General features: G+C 41.3%; 1 protein-coding gene across 1 annotated transcript in view; it reads right to left on the bottom strand.

Moving 5' to 3' along the window:
- LOC118083125 (von Willebrand factor D and EGF domain-containing protein-like) overlaps nucleotides 1-20774 on the bottom strand; it is a 197977-nt gene that overhangs the window by 105556 nt on the left and 71647 nt on the right. The window contains exons 10-12 of the mRNA XM_088661848.1: nucleotides 18090-18366; nucleotides 15701-15915; nucleotides 9602-10557 (exon numbers count right to left, since the gene is read on the bottom strand). Coding sequence (XP_088517974.1) covers nucleotides 9602-10557; nucleotides 15701-15915; nucleotides 18090-18366 — 1448 coding nt within the window. The remainder of the gene's footprint in view (nucleotides 1-9601; nucleotides 10558-15700; nucleotides 15916-18089; nucleotides 18367-20774) is intronic.

The raw sequence follows: 20774 nt of genomic DNA, 5'->3' as shown, positions 1-20774 counted from the left end.
ACCTTTTCCTCCTTTCACAATGACCCAGAAAGATGACTTTGGCATAATCTATAAGCAAACTTGCTTGTTTCAAGATGCATACTTGACTCTCTTCCCCTAATTCTATAGCTGACAACTGAAAATTAATCTTCTGCATCTTGGTTCCTATGTATGCATTTCTACCTGGCCTTTTCAAAGTGCATCCCCTGCTACTCTTGGATCAACTCATTCACTATGCTCTTTAATGCCTTTAATGCCACGGTGGTGCTAGCAAAGTTGGCATCATGCCGTTCTTTATCTCTTGATGTCAAAAGAACTTCCCATGGTGCACAAATCAGAGGCTACACCTGCAAATTCATCATTATGATAAGCTGTCTTGGCAAGCAATTTACAGTTGAAAAACAACTTTTTGTTTGGTAAATTCATCCCATGGAGTGCTTCAAACTGGCACTTTGTACTCTATTTATGTTCTTTGCTGCCCATAAAGCTGCCCTGTTACAGGTAGTGCATCAAAACCCTTGACCCGAAATTCTGGCTGAGCTGCCTTATTCGTACACTTGCAGTTCAGATTGCATCTGCCCCATCTGTAACATACTGTTAACAACTATTCAACAGATTAACTGCTGGAGTCTTGAGCTTCAAAACTTCAGCTCACTTCCTGGTTTCATTTTCCTTCTTGTGTCCTCTTAAATGGCTTTGCTATATGAAACGTCGAAGGAGCACTTTGGTACCTTCCCACTGCTACAACTTCCTGCTTCTATTTTTACAGTAGCCATTTTCAGACTTCCTGTTTTCAGGGGATGCTTTCTAAAATGCTTGGGTGTCTCCCGCCTCTTGAAGATCACAGTGACATTGAGTTTAAAAGGAGAGGCAGGAAGATTTCTTTTGGGAACAGGGTGATACAGCCTAAGCAGGATTAAAGGCTGTCCCCTAGCCCATTGGCTGACATCGCCAGTGACATCAGCTGATAGACAGGTAGATGTAGTTTTAGGAAAACAAACTGGATACCCAGGCAGGCAAAGATGCCTGCAGGCCAGATGTTCCCCGCCTCTGTAGTAAATGGTGGGGACATGAGAATTCTGAAATTAATACTTTACAAAACAGGTTATCTCTGTTGTATATTGAACCTTGATTATTCATAGCTGTTGGTAAAGCAATATGTTTATTAAACAGGGTTATATACGGTACGGCTTCCTGGCTGGGCTCCAAGAAAAGACCTGCAACAGGCCAAGGCAAGAGAGGGGTTAATCTGGAGGATGAGTGGAGAGGTGGCAGTTGATTTACTATGCCTGACTAGAAGACAGCCTGGTGCTTTAAGAAAAAACGTGCTCATGGATAATTGCCAGTGTATGAACCAACAGGAAAAACTCCCAGCACTAAAGAGCCCATGTTTAGTTCCTGTCACTTTAAGTTACTTAAGTGAATTATTATTTACATGCAGGGACTGTGTGTGCACAATGATCCAGGACAAATGGCTCACTGTGAATAATTTAAAACACAAATGATCTCATTATCTACAAACAAATATTTATTATGAATGGTTGCTGTTTTGAAATTGTTTGGGCAGGTAATGTATTTATGTTTTAAAAGGACAGTTTTGAATTGTAGGGGGTGGAGAGGAGGATGTTCCCTTTACAGTGTTTTCAGCCCACTAGGTTTGAATTTCTTTTTCATGCCTGCACATAGTATTTTTTTAGAGAATGGTTTTGCCACTTTAAATCAGAGCACGTTCTTTTGTGAAGCCATGTGTTAGTTAATCCCAGATGCCTTAAAAATAAGACTTTTTTCCCAACTGCTTGTTTCACAGAATTGTTTTCACTGCTTTGCATTAAAGCAAATAAACTAATCACCAAAAGGACTAATCTCCCTTATTTGATTTGCGGTGGTACAATATAGATCAACAGCCATGCAGCCTCCCAGGTCCCTTATGATAAAGATTTGATATCCTTTCTAAATTTAGTTTCTATTGACTTTTGTATCTATCAAGCTAATAGACCTGCTACAATCCAGCCAGATTTGTGCTTTGGATGGAAAGTAATGGAAGCTAAAACAATAGAAACTAGGGCACTATTGATGTTTTTCTTTGTTTTTCAAAATGTTCACGTTTCGCCAGCTCTAGGAACAGAAGCAGATTTCTAAAATCACAGACCAAACAATGGGGACTACAAACTCCTGCTTTTAATGCTATATGCAGTACTGGTATGGTATACAATACACAAAATATTTAGGATGAGGATTCACTGCAACATTGCAGGTCCCACTGCTGTGCCCCATTTATGTCTGATAAATTATTTGACCACAGTACAGCAAGGAGTTTTACAGAGTGCAAAGTGGCTCCAAGTCATTTCTGTATATAGCATAGCACTATGTCTGTCTATTTTTTTTTTATAGTAGTAACGTATTCCTGAATGTTCACTTTCCCCCCAACCTTCAACTACTATACCCCGTGCAACCCACCCCCATACTCATAATCCCTTTCACGCCAATAACTGAAATGTTATATAAATCCCCTTAAAAGTGAGTAGTTGGTTCTTTAAAAAAAACCTAAATTAGAATCATAGAATCATAGAGTTGGAAGAGACCACAAGGGCCATCCAGTGCAACCCCCTGCCAATTATAAGGGGGGTGGGGGAGCAAAAAGGGAAAAAATAAAGAGAAATAAACAAAAATGTATATGAGTAAATAGGCAAAACAAATCAAGCAAGGGGGCACTCCATTGCCTTACATGTAGGGTATTCAGACTGGTATTAGCATTGGTTAGTTTCATTCCACAAAGAGCTTAATTTGTGTATGTATGTATGCATGTATGTATGTGTAAATAATGGGAGGAAATATGCATAAAATAATGGGAGGAAATATGCATAAAATATATCTTCATAGGCAGACAATATCAGGTGAGACCTTGGGCACAATTATCAAGGTGGTTCTGTCTACCTGCCAAATTCCCAAGACCAACTCTATGTCCCACATGGGTATGCACATCTCCTATCTTCGAGTGACTTTTCTAGGATCGTGATTGTTCTTACCTTGGCTTGCTTCCATAAGGTGTTATCACTTAATGACTCCACAGAACATTAGTGGCAAAGCAATAGTACATGATTTTAAGAATCTGTCTTGTTTAGTTCAGGATGAACTGATGTGCCTGATCCCTTCCATTACAAGTGGAACTGGAGCTCAACAGTTTTGTGAAATGCTTCACTTGTGTACGCTGCCTAAGTATTAACACTAAAGACACCTTTCATTCATCACTGATGGGTCAAACCTACATTTGGCCCGGGCCCATTCTCCAAGTCACATTGCACATGGCTCTCATTCTAAGTTCTGTTTTATTTTGTTAAATTCTCCCCTATCCACATCCTGAGAAGAAAAAGCAATCTTCTTTCAGTCTTTTCTACCATCTGTTTTGTTTTATGATAATACATAAAGCCTTCAGTCCAAACTTTCTGCTAGCTGGATCCAATGGGATTATGAAACAAGCTAGCTGGATCCAATGGGATTATGAAACATGCTATCCTGAAAAGATCTATTCAGAAGAGAGCTCCATTCAGTTCAGTGGGCCTTATTCCCAGGTAAGTGTGTATAGGATTGCAGCCTTAATGTTTTTTCTTGTTTTAAATTAATATCCTCTAATCTAAGATGCAATATAAGAACTGGATCCAGTCTGATGTTAGAAGGATAACATGGAAAATAGTTAATATTATTTTTAAATCTTTCTTTTTAAGTGCAACTCATAACTACTGCTATAGGGGATATGGTTTGGCGCCAAGATATGTGCATTCAGTTGGATATATATTTTTCAAGCGTAGAAATAGTAAATTTATGGATATATTTGCATTCTAAGTAGGGGAAGATTTCACTAATATAGATTTGAGAACAAAGTAGCCCAAAGTAAAGTAATGTTTCATTTGCATCCTTTTCTTACTTTGATACATTTAATAACTCTGACTTTTTCTTTTTCTGTTTTTGCCTGTGGTGCCTCTTCTTTCCTGGACATTCTGCAGTGGGGTTGAAATTCACACCCAGAAAGCTCTTAAACTGTCATTACCATAGTGAAACTAATTTGTCCTTATTACTCCTCATTACCTTTTATTTTGCGATTGCTCCCCAGAGTATTACAGAAGCTCTATATAACTTCCTAAGTTGTGCTTGTTGGTTATGATTTTTTTTTAAAGCTACCATGGTCAGTGTACACAAATTGCAGGCCAGCCTGATTTGTTATCCATGATAATTGAATTCTCCATTTAATTACAGTAGGTAATGACATTTTAAGCACCTTCTACAGGTGTTGGGAGGTTGTTGTTTTTTAATGACACTAGAAAGGAGCATTAAAGGGTGACATTTTCCTGGAGTATTGCCCAATTTTGTAACTGCTTTTCGTCTCTAAATTTCCATATCAGTTTGAGGATAATTATAAATCTGGCCACCTGGACCATTTTGCATTGAGTTGTGAGTATTTAAGGGTTCGTACAATTTATATTTTAGTTCTAGAGCATTCAGATGTGATTACGGGCCCATCCACATTTTTGTTTGTCCCGTGATTTCAAGTTACGGGTCCAAAAATATTTTTAACTTCTTGTTGTCTCACTGCTTTCCTTGGGGGAAACCTGCTTTTCTGTTTAAATTAATAGGTCCTGCTTTGACATAAAATGTGGATCTATTCTCATGTGTTTGGAAACAAGAAGTCATATCATTAAACAAAAACAAAACCCCCCAGAAAACAAACCTCTGATTTCTATCAACTGCACCACCAGCAAATGAAAGAGTTTCAAATACTGGGTGTATTTATGAACCACCCAGTAAAACTGATATTAGAAAGAACCTAGGCTGCAGAAACATACTAGTCCTGATCATAAACTATTCATGTGGACCAGGTACATGTGAAGAAAGGGAATTAGGACCATGCTGCTAGCATTACCCCTTCATTTCACATACCACTGATCCTACTCCCTCAGCGTCCACTTGTTCACTACACATGTCTACAACAAGATGCCTATTTGTGTTTGGCTGAACCTTGAACACATGGAAGATGAATGAAGTAACCTAACACCACAACCACATCCTCCTCAGATTTACTTGAATGTCCTTAAGGGCTATCTGACTATTGTCAACTAAATATGTGACACCCATAAATAAGGTGTTCCTTAAAATCAGGGGCATTAAACAGCCAGCTCTTGGGGGGGGGGGCTATTTAATCCACACTGCTAGCAGCTCTGGACAAACATCCAGGTGACTTTGCCTAGGTAAAGACATGTCACTTTACCTAACAAATGTGCATCTCACTGCACTCTGGGAACCATGCATCATAATATTCCAGGTTTTCTTTTGGTCGTAGGTAGCGGCAAATATCTCTGAGTGTTTTTGTAACTTTTTCAGAAACGTGTAATTATAGAATAACCATTAGCCCCCATTTGTGCATCTTGCCCTGAACCTGTCAACCCTGACTGAATTCACCACTAAAAGATCTTGTGGTGGCAGCTAGCATCAATAGCTTTTAAAAGGAGCAGTATAAAAATAAACAGAAAAGAAAATATGATAATATAGTATTAGATCTGTCTACAAGTTACAGTACTCAGAGTTTTGACAGAAGGACAGCCTCCACATTTACAGACGTACTTCCTCCAAGTACACCCTGGGGATAAGCTATAGGGGTGTCTGTCTCCTTCTTTGGAGGTCTTTAAGCAGAGGCTTGACAGGCATATGTCAAGAATGCTTTGATGGTGTTTCCTGCTTGGCAGGGGGTTGGACTGGATGGCCCTTGTGGTCTCTTCCAACTCTATGATTCTATGATTCTACCTCTCCCTGTTTATGGATCTCCCTAGATCATTGCTGAGGAACCTCTGGCCCTCCAGATGTTGATAGAGTCCAATTCCCATCTATCCTGCCAGCATTACCAGTGCTCTGGATTTATGGAAGTTGTAGTCCAGCAACCTCTGGATGGCTGTAAGTTCTCCATCCATGTCCTGGACAATCTGTTCAGCCACAGTCGAAGGGGTAACTCTGATCTAGATAAACCACCAGTCTCATCTAAGAAGACAGTTCTTATGTAACCCCTATTTCTTTTTCTTGAAGAAATTCATTGAAACACACAAAACTGTTTTTTCTATATTTTAAGTGGAAAGATACATTGGAACTATAAAACTATCTCAACTCAGATGATACTTTGGGACATCCCATAGCCATCTGGCTGGCCACTCTGAGAACAGGATGCTGCACTAGATAGGTCACCGGGCCTGATCCAGCAGAGCTCTCCTTATGTTCTGATGAAACTCTTTCTTTTTTTTACTATGTTATAGACAATACGTTTAAACCTGATATTTTATACAATTCACTGGAATGTCTTTTTACAAAATACCAGAGAGCAAACATAATTCAATACCAGTAATTCAAGCTTGCTTTTCTTGCCTGTGCTCATAAAATGCAGGTACCAAGGCTATGTTTCACGTTGTCTCTGTGCTCCTTATTTGCAATGTCTTCACCTTTTTGTTTCTTGATAGCTTCACTGGAGGATTACTTTATTCCCCATAGCACAAGTAGCAAGGTATACATTCCCCAACAGAAGGCATAATTATGCACACTTGACATACAAGTCAAGGAAACTATCGTTCTGTTAGTACATTGTTTTGTTGCATGTTTTTCTAGTGTTATTACATAAAAGCGTGTATTTTTGTGGGGGTTTTTTCCAGAGGGTTAAAGTGGCTGTTGGGGGGGGGGGAGTTTTGTGTGTGAACAAACACAGAGATAATGGTAAGAGGCTCCATTCAAAGAGACTTGAGCTGTTGTTGTTTTTAAAAATGTAGGTTTCAACGTAACAAATTTGTTGGTGCTATTCTGTTTGGAAGAGATGTCCCAGTTTGCACTCTCATCCTGCAGTTTCCAGCAACTGGTACAATAAAATCAGCATTTTACCCACCATTTATCTCAGGGGTGCCAGAAGCAATGTTTTAAAATTCAACCTGAAGGTCAAGAATGAGGGAGACAGACACACCTGACCAAGGAGGGCATTCCACAAATGGGACATGCTCACTGAGAAGCACCACCACCACTGAGTCCGTAGATTGTAGGGTCAGATATTATTGATATTGGGCAAGGTGCACTTTTATGTACTTGGGTTCCAGGCCATTTAGCTGCAAAGGTGACAAGGAAAGGCTAGTCTGGGCAGAATACCCTGGTGGCCTTAGCTCACTCTGGACAAGTAACCTGCTACAAAGGCCAGTCTTTCAGAGAAAGAAGTTGGACAAAGGGACTCATGAAGTAGTAATTTTAAATTCTGTATCTCCAATCCCCTGATCCTGCACTTTCATTTGGAAGTGTGTATGTAGCGTAAGCGAATTAAGAGTGAGTGTGAGAAAGGGTGGTGTTCAGTCAACTTTTACTCAGAGTAGAGACATTGAAAGTAATGAGCATGATTAAAATCCATTAACTTCAATGAGCTTACTCTGAGTAACTCTTGAACATCGCCCATAGCATATGTTTATATGCAGTGCTGTTTTTCTAGAAAAAGGTGCTGGACACCTCGCCATGGAAACCTCTCTTGCTCTCTTGTAATGACAATAGCGCCCACCTGACATGTGCTGAAAAAAAGCTCTGTTTATATGTATGCATATGTATTTCTCAGTTATTATCTACCACTTACATTTTACCTGGGCCTAGATAACCCTCGGATGGCTATATTGGCAGCAACACATCTTCCCATGATACCTCTCACAGCTTAAAAGGGAGCACAATAATATTATTTGTCATAAATTCAGGCTATCACTCTAATAAGTGCAACTGTTTATTATTTCCTTATACAGTATCTGTTGCAGCACCCAAGTGGTTAATATGTATCTGAGGGACTGTGTGTGAAGTGGCTGGGTGATCTTTAAGATGAAGCTTCCTTTTATGAGAAAACAACACGCAATCTCAGGTGTATTATGGAAAACTGAAAAAGCAAATGTTAAAGGTTTCCCAGGTCCATCAGCCTCACCTTTTGGAATGGCTGCTGTGCATTACCTTGACATTGTTTGTTGGAGATTATGCCATCACTTTATAAATGAAATGGGGGCGGGGGAAGGGAGAGAGACTCCCTTTGGCACTCTCCTCTGATTTTGCAGTCTGATTCTCAGCTACTAGTCTCCATCTCATGTAAGTGGACAGGCTACAACCACAAATAGCAATGTGGAGGCAAGTTATATTGGTATCAGTGGGATTTTCTCCTAAAAATATGTGTTTGAGATTGAAGGGCTAGTTGGTCATTTTGTAATATAATGTCAGAAAGTTAAAATATCTGGAAACAATTAAAACGAAGAAGAGGGGACGAGAATCAAAGTTCCCTACAAAACTGAATTATTTTTAAAAAGAAAAGAATACTGCTTTTCATCTGTGGGATAATGTAAACATTTTATTAAATCGATCAGATTTGGTTGTCATACAAATTAATTTGATTTGAAACTAAATTTATAAAGGACTTGTGTGTGTGTGTGTGTGTGTGTGTGTGTGTGTGTGTGTGTGTGTGTGTGCCATAGGAGCCAACTCCTAGGGGCTGAGGTCCCTTTGGCCTCACCCAATAAAATATTTGAGGGGGTTGCCCCCCACCAAAGTTGATGGGCATTGCCATCCAAATAGTGTGTGCATGCTGCATCTTGTGATCGATTATGTGGGGCCGGGCTTACCTGCCCCCTCAATATTTTATTCAAGTTGGCTCCCCTTGTGTGCAGTGACTGTAGGTGTCACATGTTCTGACTACCTGGCACATGACCTTTTGCACCAGTTGATTTTTCTAAACCACCTTTAAAGGTAGCCCCACATAGAGTGCATTAGATTAATCCAGCCTGGATGTCACTAGTGCATGGATAACTGAGGTGAGATCCATCCTCTGCAGGTAAAGTTGCAATTGACAACTCTGAGCTGGTTAGAAAATAAAAAGCTTGAGCTTGTAAAAAGGAGGAGTCCAATTGGTTATGGATCAGTTGCAAACCTCCATCTGGAATAGGTGGTTTCCCTACCCACAACATCCTTAACTTGTCTGGCTGCTGCTGCAACTTGTTTGTCCTAATCCAACTCAAATTTCCCTCCAGACATCAGTTCATTCAACAGCCTCCATGGAATGAGTAGATGGGGAAGAAAGGTAGAACAGAGTGTCGTCTGTGTACTGATAACATCACAGTCCACACCTCCAGATAGTCATCCCCAATATTGTGATATAGATGTTAAAAAGTTGTGGGGAGAATGAAGCCCCAAGGCACCCCCACCCCCACAACTACCCCTGCAACTGAGCCTTCTCAGATTAGTATAACATCTGTGTTGGGGGCTCTCTCTCTCTTTTAGGAGTTTGTTCTTGTAGCATGGGAATGATAACAAAGAAAATCACTTCTCTCCAACCAGTTTGTTTAAGGGAATTGTCAAATCCATTTTTGCAAGTTTACCAAGGTAAACTTGCATGCACAAACCCACACGCCCCCAGAGCAGCCAACCAGGTATTGCGATCAGCTTGTCAAGGTCAAAACCTGATTATTAATTCATCAGAGGTCTTAACTAGTGAAGCTGTTTGAAGAGCAAATTGCTCTCTGCAGATGTTCCATTAAGTCAAATGCTACAGGAAGATACACAGGTTACGAACAAACATAATTCTTTTCTTACTCACTTTTGGCGGTTGTACAGTCATGGGAATCGTATCCTTCAAAGCACTGGCATCCCCACATACTGCACTCCCCATGTCCATTACAGAGATTGGGGCACCTGAGAGCTCTGATTATTTCTTTATGAGTAGCAGGTAGCTCACTTGTTGAATGGAACCACATAGTTATGTTTTCCAGCACCTTTTTTTCGCAGGAATTTTCCAGAAATGCAATCATTGATGCTCCCCATGTGAGGTCATCCTTGCTTTGTACATCCGAAAGGCACATTTTAATAGCCACATCCAGCTGGGTGCCCAGAAGCCCTTTACAAGCCGAGCCGATGGGAGAGGTTTCAAGAACCTTCTGACAGCTTGCTAAGGCTTTTGCTGAGGTTAGACCACTTGGAGTAGGCCATGTGACCTCAACTTTAGGCCTCCTCCCTTCAAAATAATCTTCTGGGAAAAAGTAGGTGAAACTTTCCAAGTCAGCCTGACTCAGGCTTTGAGAAGAGGAAGCAGATAAGGTTTCCCAATAAGCTTCTTGCCTTTTTTCTCTTGATAACTCCTTCCAATGATCAGAAGAGTCAACATAGGTTTCATTTCCTGATTTTTTCAATGAGATGTTTTGACCAATTGGGTTGTTTAAAAGGCCATTGGGGCTGTCTTTCTTTTTGGTGGCCTGAGGCGAATGCCACTGCTCAAGAGATCTAGGTGATAATATTCCATCAGCTAGGAATGCAGAATCCACATCCAAGTTAGTAGGATGTTCTGATGTGACATCTAGATATGGGATTACAGAATTGTAATCCACATGCTCATAAAAACAACCTAAAGATTCTGGGGGAGAATGCTGAAAAGTGTGTAGAGCATTTACTGACTGTAAATACTGTGAACGCTCCTTCTGACACAGACAGTAATGTGTCCTCTTCTTCCATTCTGACAGTGGTGGAGTCTTGTCAAACAAACTCATCCCTGGAGCTATTCTGATAAAATAAAAGAGAAGCAGGTCAGAAAGATAAAAAGGCTTGGTGTTCTCTCACTGATCAAACTTTCTTAGTTATTCATCTCTATAATAAAAATGTAAGTATATCATCACACAGCCTCTGTTGGAGGATTTGTAGTGCCAGGTCACAATTCTGGATTGGCATGACATCAGGGTGGGATAGGGAACCAAAAGTGAAGGCAGACTGCACAGCACCCATGTCTGTTGCATGGGAGAAAAAGCTAGGGACATTGAGAGGGGAGAAATGGTAGCTTAAAACAGCAGACTATTAAGTAAAGCACAGCTGGAGGGAACTAAGAGGAAAATGGCAGTTTCAAACCATGGCAGAGATTTAAGTAAACTACTCTGGAATATTTGAGGGCTCTACATCCTTTCTCTCTAACACATGTGGCAGCTGAAGAACTGAAGGAGAAGTTTGAGTAGAGTAAGAAGAGAGGGGATGGTGGCCTCACAATCGGGTGGCAGATGAAAAGGGTGTTTAGCAGTTGCAATGTGTGGAAGGAGGAAGATGCAAGTGGTTACCAGGGGGGCGGTCTGTGTGCAAGAGGTGTGTGCAAAAGGAGAAGGAGAAGGCATGAGCATGGGGGTGAAGGTGAAAATGTGTGCAAAGCAGGGCAGCAGAAAAAGAGAGAGAAATGGCTTCAGAAATTGAGTTGGGAAGTGAGTGATGGGAAAGTGAAACTCTATGGGGTTAACTTGGGGGGAATAGCAGGGGGTTGGTGAGTGGAGCAAAGGGGGTCCCCGTCCCTAGTATCCTCCATATTTATCTTGTAAAATACAGAAAATACACTGAAATACAAACAATATGAATACAAAATTCCACAATTTTTAATTAAATAATAATAATCTGTGGCAGGTTTGTGCAGCCTGTAACATGCCAAGCCAAATGCAACCCAGCACCCAGGTACCGTTACACCGAGGAGCCAATGAAACTCCATTCCATTGAACTTTCCACTGTAGCAGCTTGTTTCTCAGGCACTGCTGAAATGGCTGTGTTAAAACTTCAAAGAAAACTCCAGCTGCATGTACATTTCTCAAACGGCTTGCATTTTAAGTAGTCTCTCTCAGTAGAAATGTTTGAACTGACAAAACATCTCATTGATGCAGAATGCCTGCTAACCCAGCCTCTGTGCTACCTAAGAATTCTTCCTCCTCTTCACATTGTACATCTCTCTCCCTCTCCTCCCCCCCCCCCTGGGCCTGGTTTTTGGTCATAGCTTATCTTGCCTAGAGAGCAAGAAGGAGTTGCATTTTAATCTGAAAATATTTCAAGTTGTTTGCCCCATGACAGCTATAATATGAAAAAACACAGAACCCAAATATCCTGCAGTATAACCAATGATCTCTAGTTTAAGAAAATGAACCCTCCTTTTCCGACACATTTCCTTCCTGAGTGGGTGAATACAATAGAACATTGCACATGATCATATACTTCACACATGTGCATCAGTACACCCAATCAATATTCCACATTTTTAGGACTTCAGTCCACATACTGAGCTGACGTTTTAATTCACCACAGGAACAGTCATTCTCACAAACATCTGTACTGTACATGTGTATGGCATAATGCATAAGCTTTCCTAGAGTGATAGCCAGGGATCACATGTGTACTTAGCACCCTGCCAAAAACTGAGGAGAAATGTACCATCCACCCACCCACCCATCCATCCATCAGTGGATATGTATACACACAGCCATAAAATACATTGTCTGCCTTCTGTGCTATCTCTAGTATATAAATAAACTTACAGGACAAAAATATTTTTTAAAAGGAGTTGGGGTGCTGAAAGAGGAAGGAAGGAGCAAAATAATAACAACAACAACAACAAACCACTGTGCTTTAAAAACTGCTCGCATTGTCTGCTTAATGTGCAGGTATGGACACTTGCAAAGAGATGCCTACAAAGTGCTTTTGGAAAACTCCAAAGCACAGCACTTCATAGGCTTCATAGTGTGCACATACTGCATACCTGGTCAGGAACCAGGAGAGTTTTATAATTCTCCTTAGCACTTAATAGGACACTATAGATGAGATTACTGCTTTACATAGTGGTTACATCATAAATGATTACTTGGCAAAAGGTCACCAGCATTTATCCTTGGATTAAAAAGCTACAAGGAAATAATTGGAGTTTAAGGCAGCTTTGAGTCCACATGCAAAGCACCTTTTTTAAAGAAGGTGAAATAACATCAATCAGGGAAGGAAAGTGGAGGGGAGACTGAATGCAGCTGAAGCAAAAAGAGAGAGGGGGGGGTTGTATGACTGGATTCAATCCCAAGACTCCATACGAAACAAATGTTCAGTGGAATAGCGGCTTTTTAAAAAGGGACCTGTGCCTACAACCTCCATTACTGGATTGGGCTGTGGAATTGTGCATGTATCACATGTAGTCCCCCCCCCCAAGCTTGGGATAAATGCAAGAAAGCTTCCTTCAACATGTATATGACCCCTAGCTGTATAAGGTAATAGAAGTATACAAAATAATGCACTTATTTACTCCAGTTGCTAACAGGAAAAAGCATGAATTCCCCTGCTTGGATCTTAAAGTATGAACATGCGTTGGTGAGATGAAGATAACAAACTGTTATCAGCAGGGTTGTAGCAACAATCTTAGAATTCAGCTGAAACTTATTATTATTTTGCAAACCTTCAGAAGAAACTGAGCAGGAATTTTTTAAAATAATAATAACAATTTGACTTGGAGTGAAATGCAATAATGTGGCTGTATCACTCCAATGTGACTTTCAGGATTTAAGTATGTATATCTGCTTAAAAGCAAAAAAATAACTATGATAAGAAAAGGCAAGTCTTGTAGCACCTTAAAGACTCATTTATTAGAGCACATGTACATTCATAGGTTTTCATGGACTACGGTCAACTTCCTTAGATGCATGAAGCAATATCCTGATTTGCAGGTTAAAAAGGAGTTTACAACTTTTAACAGCGCTATCAGAGTGGGTGGGTCTTACTCCACAACTCTAAACTCTTTTTTATTTTTGCAAGGCGTATGTAGTGCTTGAAACAGCTATGGGACGTCCTCAGTTTTACAGCTGCAACAAACAATGGCTGTGGGAATAAGAGAACAGAACTACCAGTAGGCGAACTCTCCAACTGGTCCCTGGTGATTGGAGGTGCTGAAGTTTGAAGGCATGCTTGAAGGCAGCCAATTGAAAATGCTTTACTAGCTTCCATCTCCATTACTTCTACCTGATATCATAAACATGCTAGCTGTTTTGAAAATCTGGAGAGCTTCATTATTTATATAAACAACATTGCTGTGTTTTCTCAGTGATTTTCACAAATGACACCTAAATCATCTGTTACATTTCCCACATCTGTAGTTCAGATGTAAAACCTATATTGAATATAGCATAAATCCCTGAATTAACAACATCCACAAAAAGTGTGCCCTGGGATAATAGATATGACTTTGGGGTCTTAAGCTGGGTTCCAGAACCTTTTAATGCCTGCATCCAGCAAGTGTTATAATTTAATCAAGGCTTCTAATTCCTAGAATATCCAAGCTATGAAGGTGAAAGCCTGGGTGATGAGCCATTAAGAGGGATCAAGGGGCTCAGTGTGAGACAGCGAATGGGTTGGGGGGGGGGGCTCCTTCAATAGATAAAGCCAGAGTTTAGAGCAGACAGTTTTGGAGCAGTAGCGTGATCTGGAAAGAAAGCAGCAAGCTGGAGAGAGAACTAGAGCAATATTTGATTTCTATTTTTATCCAAGGTTGCGGCTATGGGGAAAACAAGACCCTTTTTGGGGTGTTGATGCTGTGAACCCTTCCATAATAGGTTCAGGTTGTAGAAAGTGCCCTAAGGAAAGTTGAACCTAGAATGGCCTGGCATGCGCTGTGAATCCATGTTGTACAAGTCAGTCCTAATGAGGGAGTGTTGATATTGAAGGACAGGGTACAGGTTGGTTTACGAAGACTTTGGCTCAAAGCATAAATGATTGAGTGTGTGCTGCTCCTGTCCACCACACACCTCCCACAATGTGTGATGTGAAGGCTTTGCACAGAGGTCCGAAAACGTGATGAGAGCAAGTCATTACTTGCTGCACTCAGAAAAAGGAGGACAGGTAATGATTTATGTTCTGAGCCTTGTCATATAATTGTGAAACCCATAGGTCACACATTGTGAAAGGTACATAGTGGCGGTAAGGGGCGCAGGTCCACTGTTCCACCATAGAAATGATTCTGTAGGGGTGCTGGATTCTGCAGCACTTCAGAGGAGAGCAGAAAGCAACAATTCTGCTCTGTTAAAACTCCTGACTGCAGAAGCCAGAATTGCTTCTGCAAGTTGCTACATGTGTTCACCTTAATAGTCATATTCTTCCTGCATTATATTGGGCTGTGGAGCTTTAGTACTTCCCAAGTGCTTGGTCACAGCTAAAGATGCTTTAGAAGATGTGTGGGGCACCTTTGGCCCTCTAGTTGTTGCTGAACTACAACTCCCAGGCCATACATGCCGGGGCTGCTTGGAATTATAGTTCAGTGACATCAGGAGGGTCAAAGATGCCCCACACCTGCTTTAGAAGAAGAATGGAGGTGCTTGGATTCCACTTTTGGAAGTTCTCTGACATGGAAGGTGCCTACACTCAGTCCTCCAGCTGGCGTTTGAACAGCCATATCAAATGGTTTTTATACATCCTATTTATTTAACAGAATAGGCTTCTTAAATATTAACATTTCATGCTACGCATCTTGCCACATCTTGTCAAAATCTATCTTTGAATTCCACAGCCATGTACTTGGCATCAGCATTCAGAAATTAAAGAACAGAGGAAATATCAAAGCCTTCGATTTCTGCCTTCTGTCCCTATTTTAAATTTTCCTGGATGGCTGGGAACTGTCCTTTGTAACAGCTCAGAAGGATCTCAGGGCAGTTGGCAATGTGACGTCATTTGTGAATATGAAACTTCTCTCTAACAGTAGCTGAAAATGTGTATTATTTGAGGGGTCTTGAAGGCCAGTGCATTTTCTTTTGTCACTGCAGCTCTGTGCCGGATCATTAAACTTTTTTGAACACTTTTTGAACAGCTTGTATAGAACGCTCTTATAATGGCGATTCATTTTTCAGTGCATCCCTTACCATTGAAAATCTCCTTTCCTTACCTCCAAGCTTTTATGAAGTCCTCCTCAGACGTGTTATTCTGGCGAGAAAGTATAGGGCTTCCATCAGGCCCATGGAAGTCATTCTGACTGTTTCTGTCAAAGATGCCACATAAACCTCTGGTGGTATTAAAATCAATGCTTGGTGCCCTTACTGTCAAACTCATTCCCCAGTCGCTCACATCAGCTCGAACAAATGCTCCTGAAGGGAATGAGATCTGGAGAAGGAGCAAATCTGGTGAATATGAACTCCATCAGCAAGTGTGTGTGTGTGTGGACACCAGCCAGTACTTGAATTTTGGGAGAACAGTAGAGAAGCCTTAATGGAAGCTACAAGCCATGCAAACTGAGTCCCCCTCCCACATTTTTTGCCAAATCTTTTCCAATGTAACCTTTAAGCAGCAGCTAAGAGGATCCATATAAAGCTGGGGGCAGGCTGCCTCTGCCCCCACCACCCCATAAATTAAGCATCAAAGCAGAGACATGCACACACAATAACATGCCATACGCACAATAAAAAATAAGTTGAGACCTGCTATTGGCACCAGTAATCCACAGCGCAATCCTATGTTTCTCAGAAGAAAGCTCCATTGAGTTCAAGAAGTCTTACTCCCGCATAAGTGTGTATTTGATTACAACCTGCATGTCACTTTCAGGTTACAATCCTGTGCACACTTATGTGGAAGTAAGCTCCACTGAACTCAGGGTACTTACATCTGAGTAGACCTTCATATGCTTGCTCTCTTATTTATACTGAACATGATTGTTCAAAACTGTATTTACAATTAGGATCTGTTTTTCTTGATGCTGATAGAGGGAGAAGTACAGTGGTACCCTGGTTTACAAACTTAACCCATTCCGGAAGTCCGTTCTTAAACCGAAACTGTTCTGAAACTGAGGTGCGCTTTCCCTAATGAGGCCTCCTGCCGCCAGTGCCATTCCACCGTTCGGATTCTGTTCTTACACCGAGGTAAAGTTCGCAAACTGGGGGTACTACTTCTGGTTTTGTGGAGTTTGTAAACCGAATAGTCCTTAAACAGGGCTGTTCTTAAACCGAGGTACCACTGTAAATCCCTTCAGGTAATTATCATTTCAAATTAGTGATTATATCATTTTCAAACCAGTAATAGTTGACTAGTGGAAACTGCCAACATGACAATAAGATCGCCTCTGTGGGAAATGGTGTGTGTGTATATATATCTATATCTCACCAATACTTTTAGAATAGAAAGCATTTCATTTCCTTGTAAGACCAATTCACACAGGAAATTATTGTATTTTAAACTGAACAGAACAGTTGTCTCATTATAGAAATGGCTTAGGTTGTTCCTTTGAAAGTGGGGGAAATCATATTCAAATCAAGGTGGGAAATGGGCCAGCTTTTTATTCTGAAAACATTGAGTTAGTTTTGATCATGTGAGGACTTAAGCCTGATGGAAATTTCTCGCAGTTGTAAGATGTGCACACACCACACATTTAAAGCACATTATTACCCCAAAGAATCCCAGGAACTGCAGAGCGACAATTTGCAGCACCCATGGCAAACTCCCATACCCATATTTTTTTTATCAGGGAAATAATGTGCTTTAAATGTATGATGTGTACACAGCCATATTATCACATGTTTCTCTAGGTGTTCCTCTAGATACCCATACCCCAACCTATTTAGGGACCCAGGTGGCGCTGTGGGTTAAACCACAGAGTCTAGGACTTGCCAATCAGAAGGTCGGTGGTTTGAATCCCTGCAACGGGGTGAGCTCCCGTTGCTCGGTCCCAGCTCCTGTTCACCTAGCAGTTCGAAAGCACATCAAAGTGCAAGTAGATAAATAGGGACCACTCCGGCGGGAAGGTAAATGGCGTTTCCGTGCGCTGCTCTGGTTCGCCAGAAGCAGCTTTGTCATGCTGGCCACATGACCCGGAAGCTGTCTGCGGACAAACGCCTGCTCCCTCGGCCTATAGAGCGAGTTGAGCGCCGCAACCCCAGAGTCGGACACGACTGGACCTGATGGTCAGGGGCCCCTTTACCTTTACCTTTAGGTCAACACTAGCACCTTGAATTCACCCAGAACAGTTCAGGATTGGTGTTATGTGACCTGTGTTATTTATGAACTAGGTAGCAGTCCCCAATGAGGTTTTTTTGTTTTGTTAAGTGTTCTTAGATAATTAATCCTATTTACTGTTGGTCATTTGGTTCTGTATTTTATGATTTTATAATATTTTAAAGGTTTTACTTAGCGAAATTTACCCCAGCCAGTACAGCCTAATACACACCAGTGATTGGCCATTCAACTTGGCAAGGGATACTCGATCTTTCTCACTGCTTTGTTACAAAAGTAGTCTCTCTCATTGGTAATTATCAAAATCCAAACCCAAGTAAATTTCAGATACGTACAGTAATTTTTCTCCCTCCATAGGACTCCATGATTCTGACATTTGGTTGTGATGAGGCTTTGATGCTTTTGATTGCCAGTTGAGGTTTGGTTTCCAGAAACTGCCCATTGCACATATCAAAGATGACGATATCATTATCTTCCCATGCGGCTACACCACAGTTACAAGCAAAGGCAAGATGGCGGTTGCTGCAATGCCACTGCCGCACATGCACCTCAAACACTCGATTCAGGCTTCTGTACAGCACAAAAGTTCCAGTCATGTAGCTGTCATAACGCCTAAGCAATCAAGAGAACAGCATAAAGGAAGGATTTACTCACAGTTTGTTAGCTGCTCATTTTTACTCTAACCAACAAGGCTCCCTAATTAGACCAGTTTGGTGGCTGGCCTCAGAGGGAAAAGAAAATACACTCTTGGTGAAGAAACACTTTTTCATCAATATAAGCAAACTAATACCACCAGAGTTATTAGCTCTGAATTCATGTGAGGGGCTCATAGCTGCCTGAGAGCTGCTGCCATGGCAACAGGCATGGATAAGGAGGATAAACATTTGATAAAAGCAAATAGGAAAATATCTCTGCCTCCGGGCCTTAATAAATATGTTTTAGTTGTAACTGGATGCTTTACAGCATGATGGTCTTCAAAGCACAACCAGCGCTCAAATAATACCTTCTGTGACTAACCACCCACTTCAACAAGGTTGACTATGACTAGGTGAACATTTCAAATGAAAAATTAGGGCTCTGCCAGAATCACATTAAAATGAATTCATATTCTCCCCCCCCCCTTTAGAACATCTTGGCTGTAAACGTAAGTTTTACTCTTAACTGGATTCTCAGCTGGCAAACGGCCACGTCTGGAACAATTTGTCAGTTTTACTCTTCACTGTTGCATGAGCTCAAGTCTACTAGGGTTCACTGAGAAGCTGATGATGTTCTTGCTCTGGAACGCATGCCAACATGGTGGCTGCAACACACCCTGCATTTAGCTATGGATGACATAAGCTGAGGTGGTTACATGAGTGTTCATTCCATGCAAAATGCTAACAGAAGATTGGCTGTTTCCATATGGCTGAACAAGATGCTTTTCAAAAGCAACTGACACAGAAGGCTCTTATTCAACAATTACTTGGAAATTTCATTGAAATTAATGGGACATTTTGGAGCAAACATGCTAAAGGTGAGATGGGATGAGACAAAAGGGTCAACGTGTTCATCTGTCGAAACTTGCTTTGAACCAAGCAAAATGTGTTGAATAAAATTCTAGCCATTGTTCATACTTACATTAGGCTTAATTCTCATAAAATGTTATCCCTTTGCTTTGAATATATTCAAGAAAAATGTCCTGCTTCTATAATGTCATTCCCACACTTCAATGGAGGGGAGGCGCATTTGCCACCCTCTTCCCTTCTTGAAAGATGACTCAAGAGGAGGTGTTGTGGGACTAGATAGCATGTGACCTTAGGGGCCAATGGAAAGGGATAGGAATCTGGCTTTAAGTCAGCTCTTCCCCAACTTTGTCCTCCCTGCTGGCAACTGGGAGTGGTGTGGTCTGGTTGCCAGTTTGGCATGGACTCTGGGCAAGTGAGGAAGTGAAGGAGAAAACAATATGTATGCTAAAAGATTACTGGGCTAAGGGTATCCTTCAGGAATTTGCCTGTGCAACAGGGCTCTGTCTGCAGGGGGTGGTCTTTAGACCTGTCATGCACATTTAGGTGAATGCTGGAGAGTGAGGCTTGGGTGCATATGTCAGGTTCACCTAGCAAGGAGGGCGTGTTTTATTTCCCATCCTTAGCTGGGGAGCCACAGCCTGCAGCTGTTTATTATTCCTTTATTTATTGATTTTTTTCAGTTGTTTTTATCTTGCCTGGGACAACCCAAATAAACTTAATGGTAAAGGGACCCCTGACCGTTAGGTCCAGTCACAGATGACTCTGGGGTTGCGGCACTCATCTCACTTGATTGGCAGAGGGAGCCGGCGTACAGCTTCCGAGTCATGTGGGCAGCATGACTAAGCTGCTTCTGGCGAACCAGAGCAGCGCATGGAAACACCGTTTACCTTTCCTCCGGAGCAGTACCTATTTATCTACTTGTACTTTGATGTGCTTTCAAACTGCTAGGTTGGCAGACAAAGCAACTTACAACCGAACAAATAGACAGTAAACCCCACATAGATACATAAAAACTAAAATGAAAGAGAAATACATTAAAAACGTACTACCTACTTCCAAAAGGCCACAGATATTTAAAGGGCAAATACCTGGTTATAGAGGAAAGTTTTTGCCTGGCACCTAAATATTGAAGGTGCCAGGTGAGTCTCCCAGAGGAGAGCATCCACACAAAAGGCCAATTCTCATGTTCTTATCCTCCAGGCCTCTTGTGGAGGGGGCACATAAAACCAGTTTATATGTCCAGGGATCTGGAGAGATGTTTCCTTCCATTGTTAGGCTGTGTACACACTACTATACCTTTAAAGTACATCTGAAGAACAATCTTTCCACCAAAGAATTCTGGGCACTGTAGTTAACCCTGCACAGAGTTGGAATTCCCAGCAGCTCTTAAGAAATTGTACCACCTATAGCTCTTGGAGGGGAAAAATATGCTTCAAATGTGATTTAAAGGTATAGCGTACACAAAGCCTTAATTAAAACCTCATTTGCAGAAGCTATTGGAATTTAGTTAATCTG

The sequence above is a fragment of the Zootoca vivipara genome, chromosome 1 (assembly GCF_965207765.1).
Source record: "Zootoca vivipara chromosome 1, rZooViv2.hap1.1, whole genome shotgun sequence".
NCBI lineage: Eukaryota > Metazoa > Chordata > Lepidosauria > Squamata > Lacertidae > Zootoca > Zootoca vivipara.
This window is presented reverse-complemented; position numbering and strand designations above follow the sequence as displayed.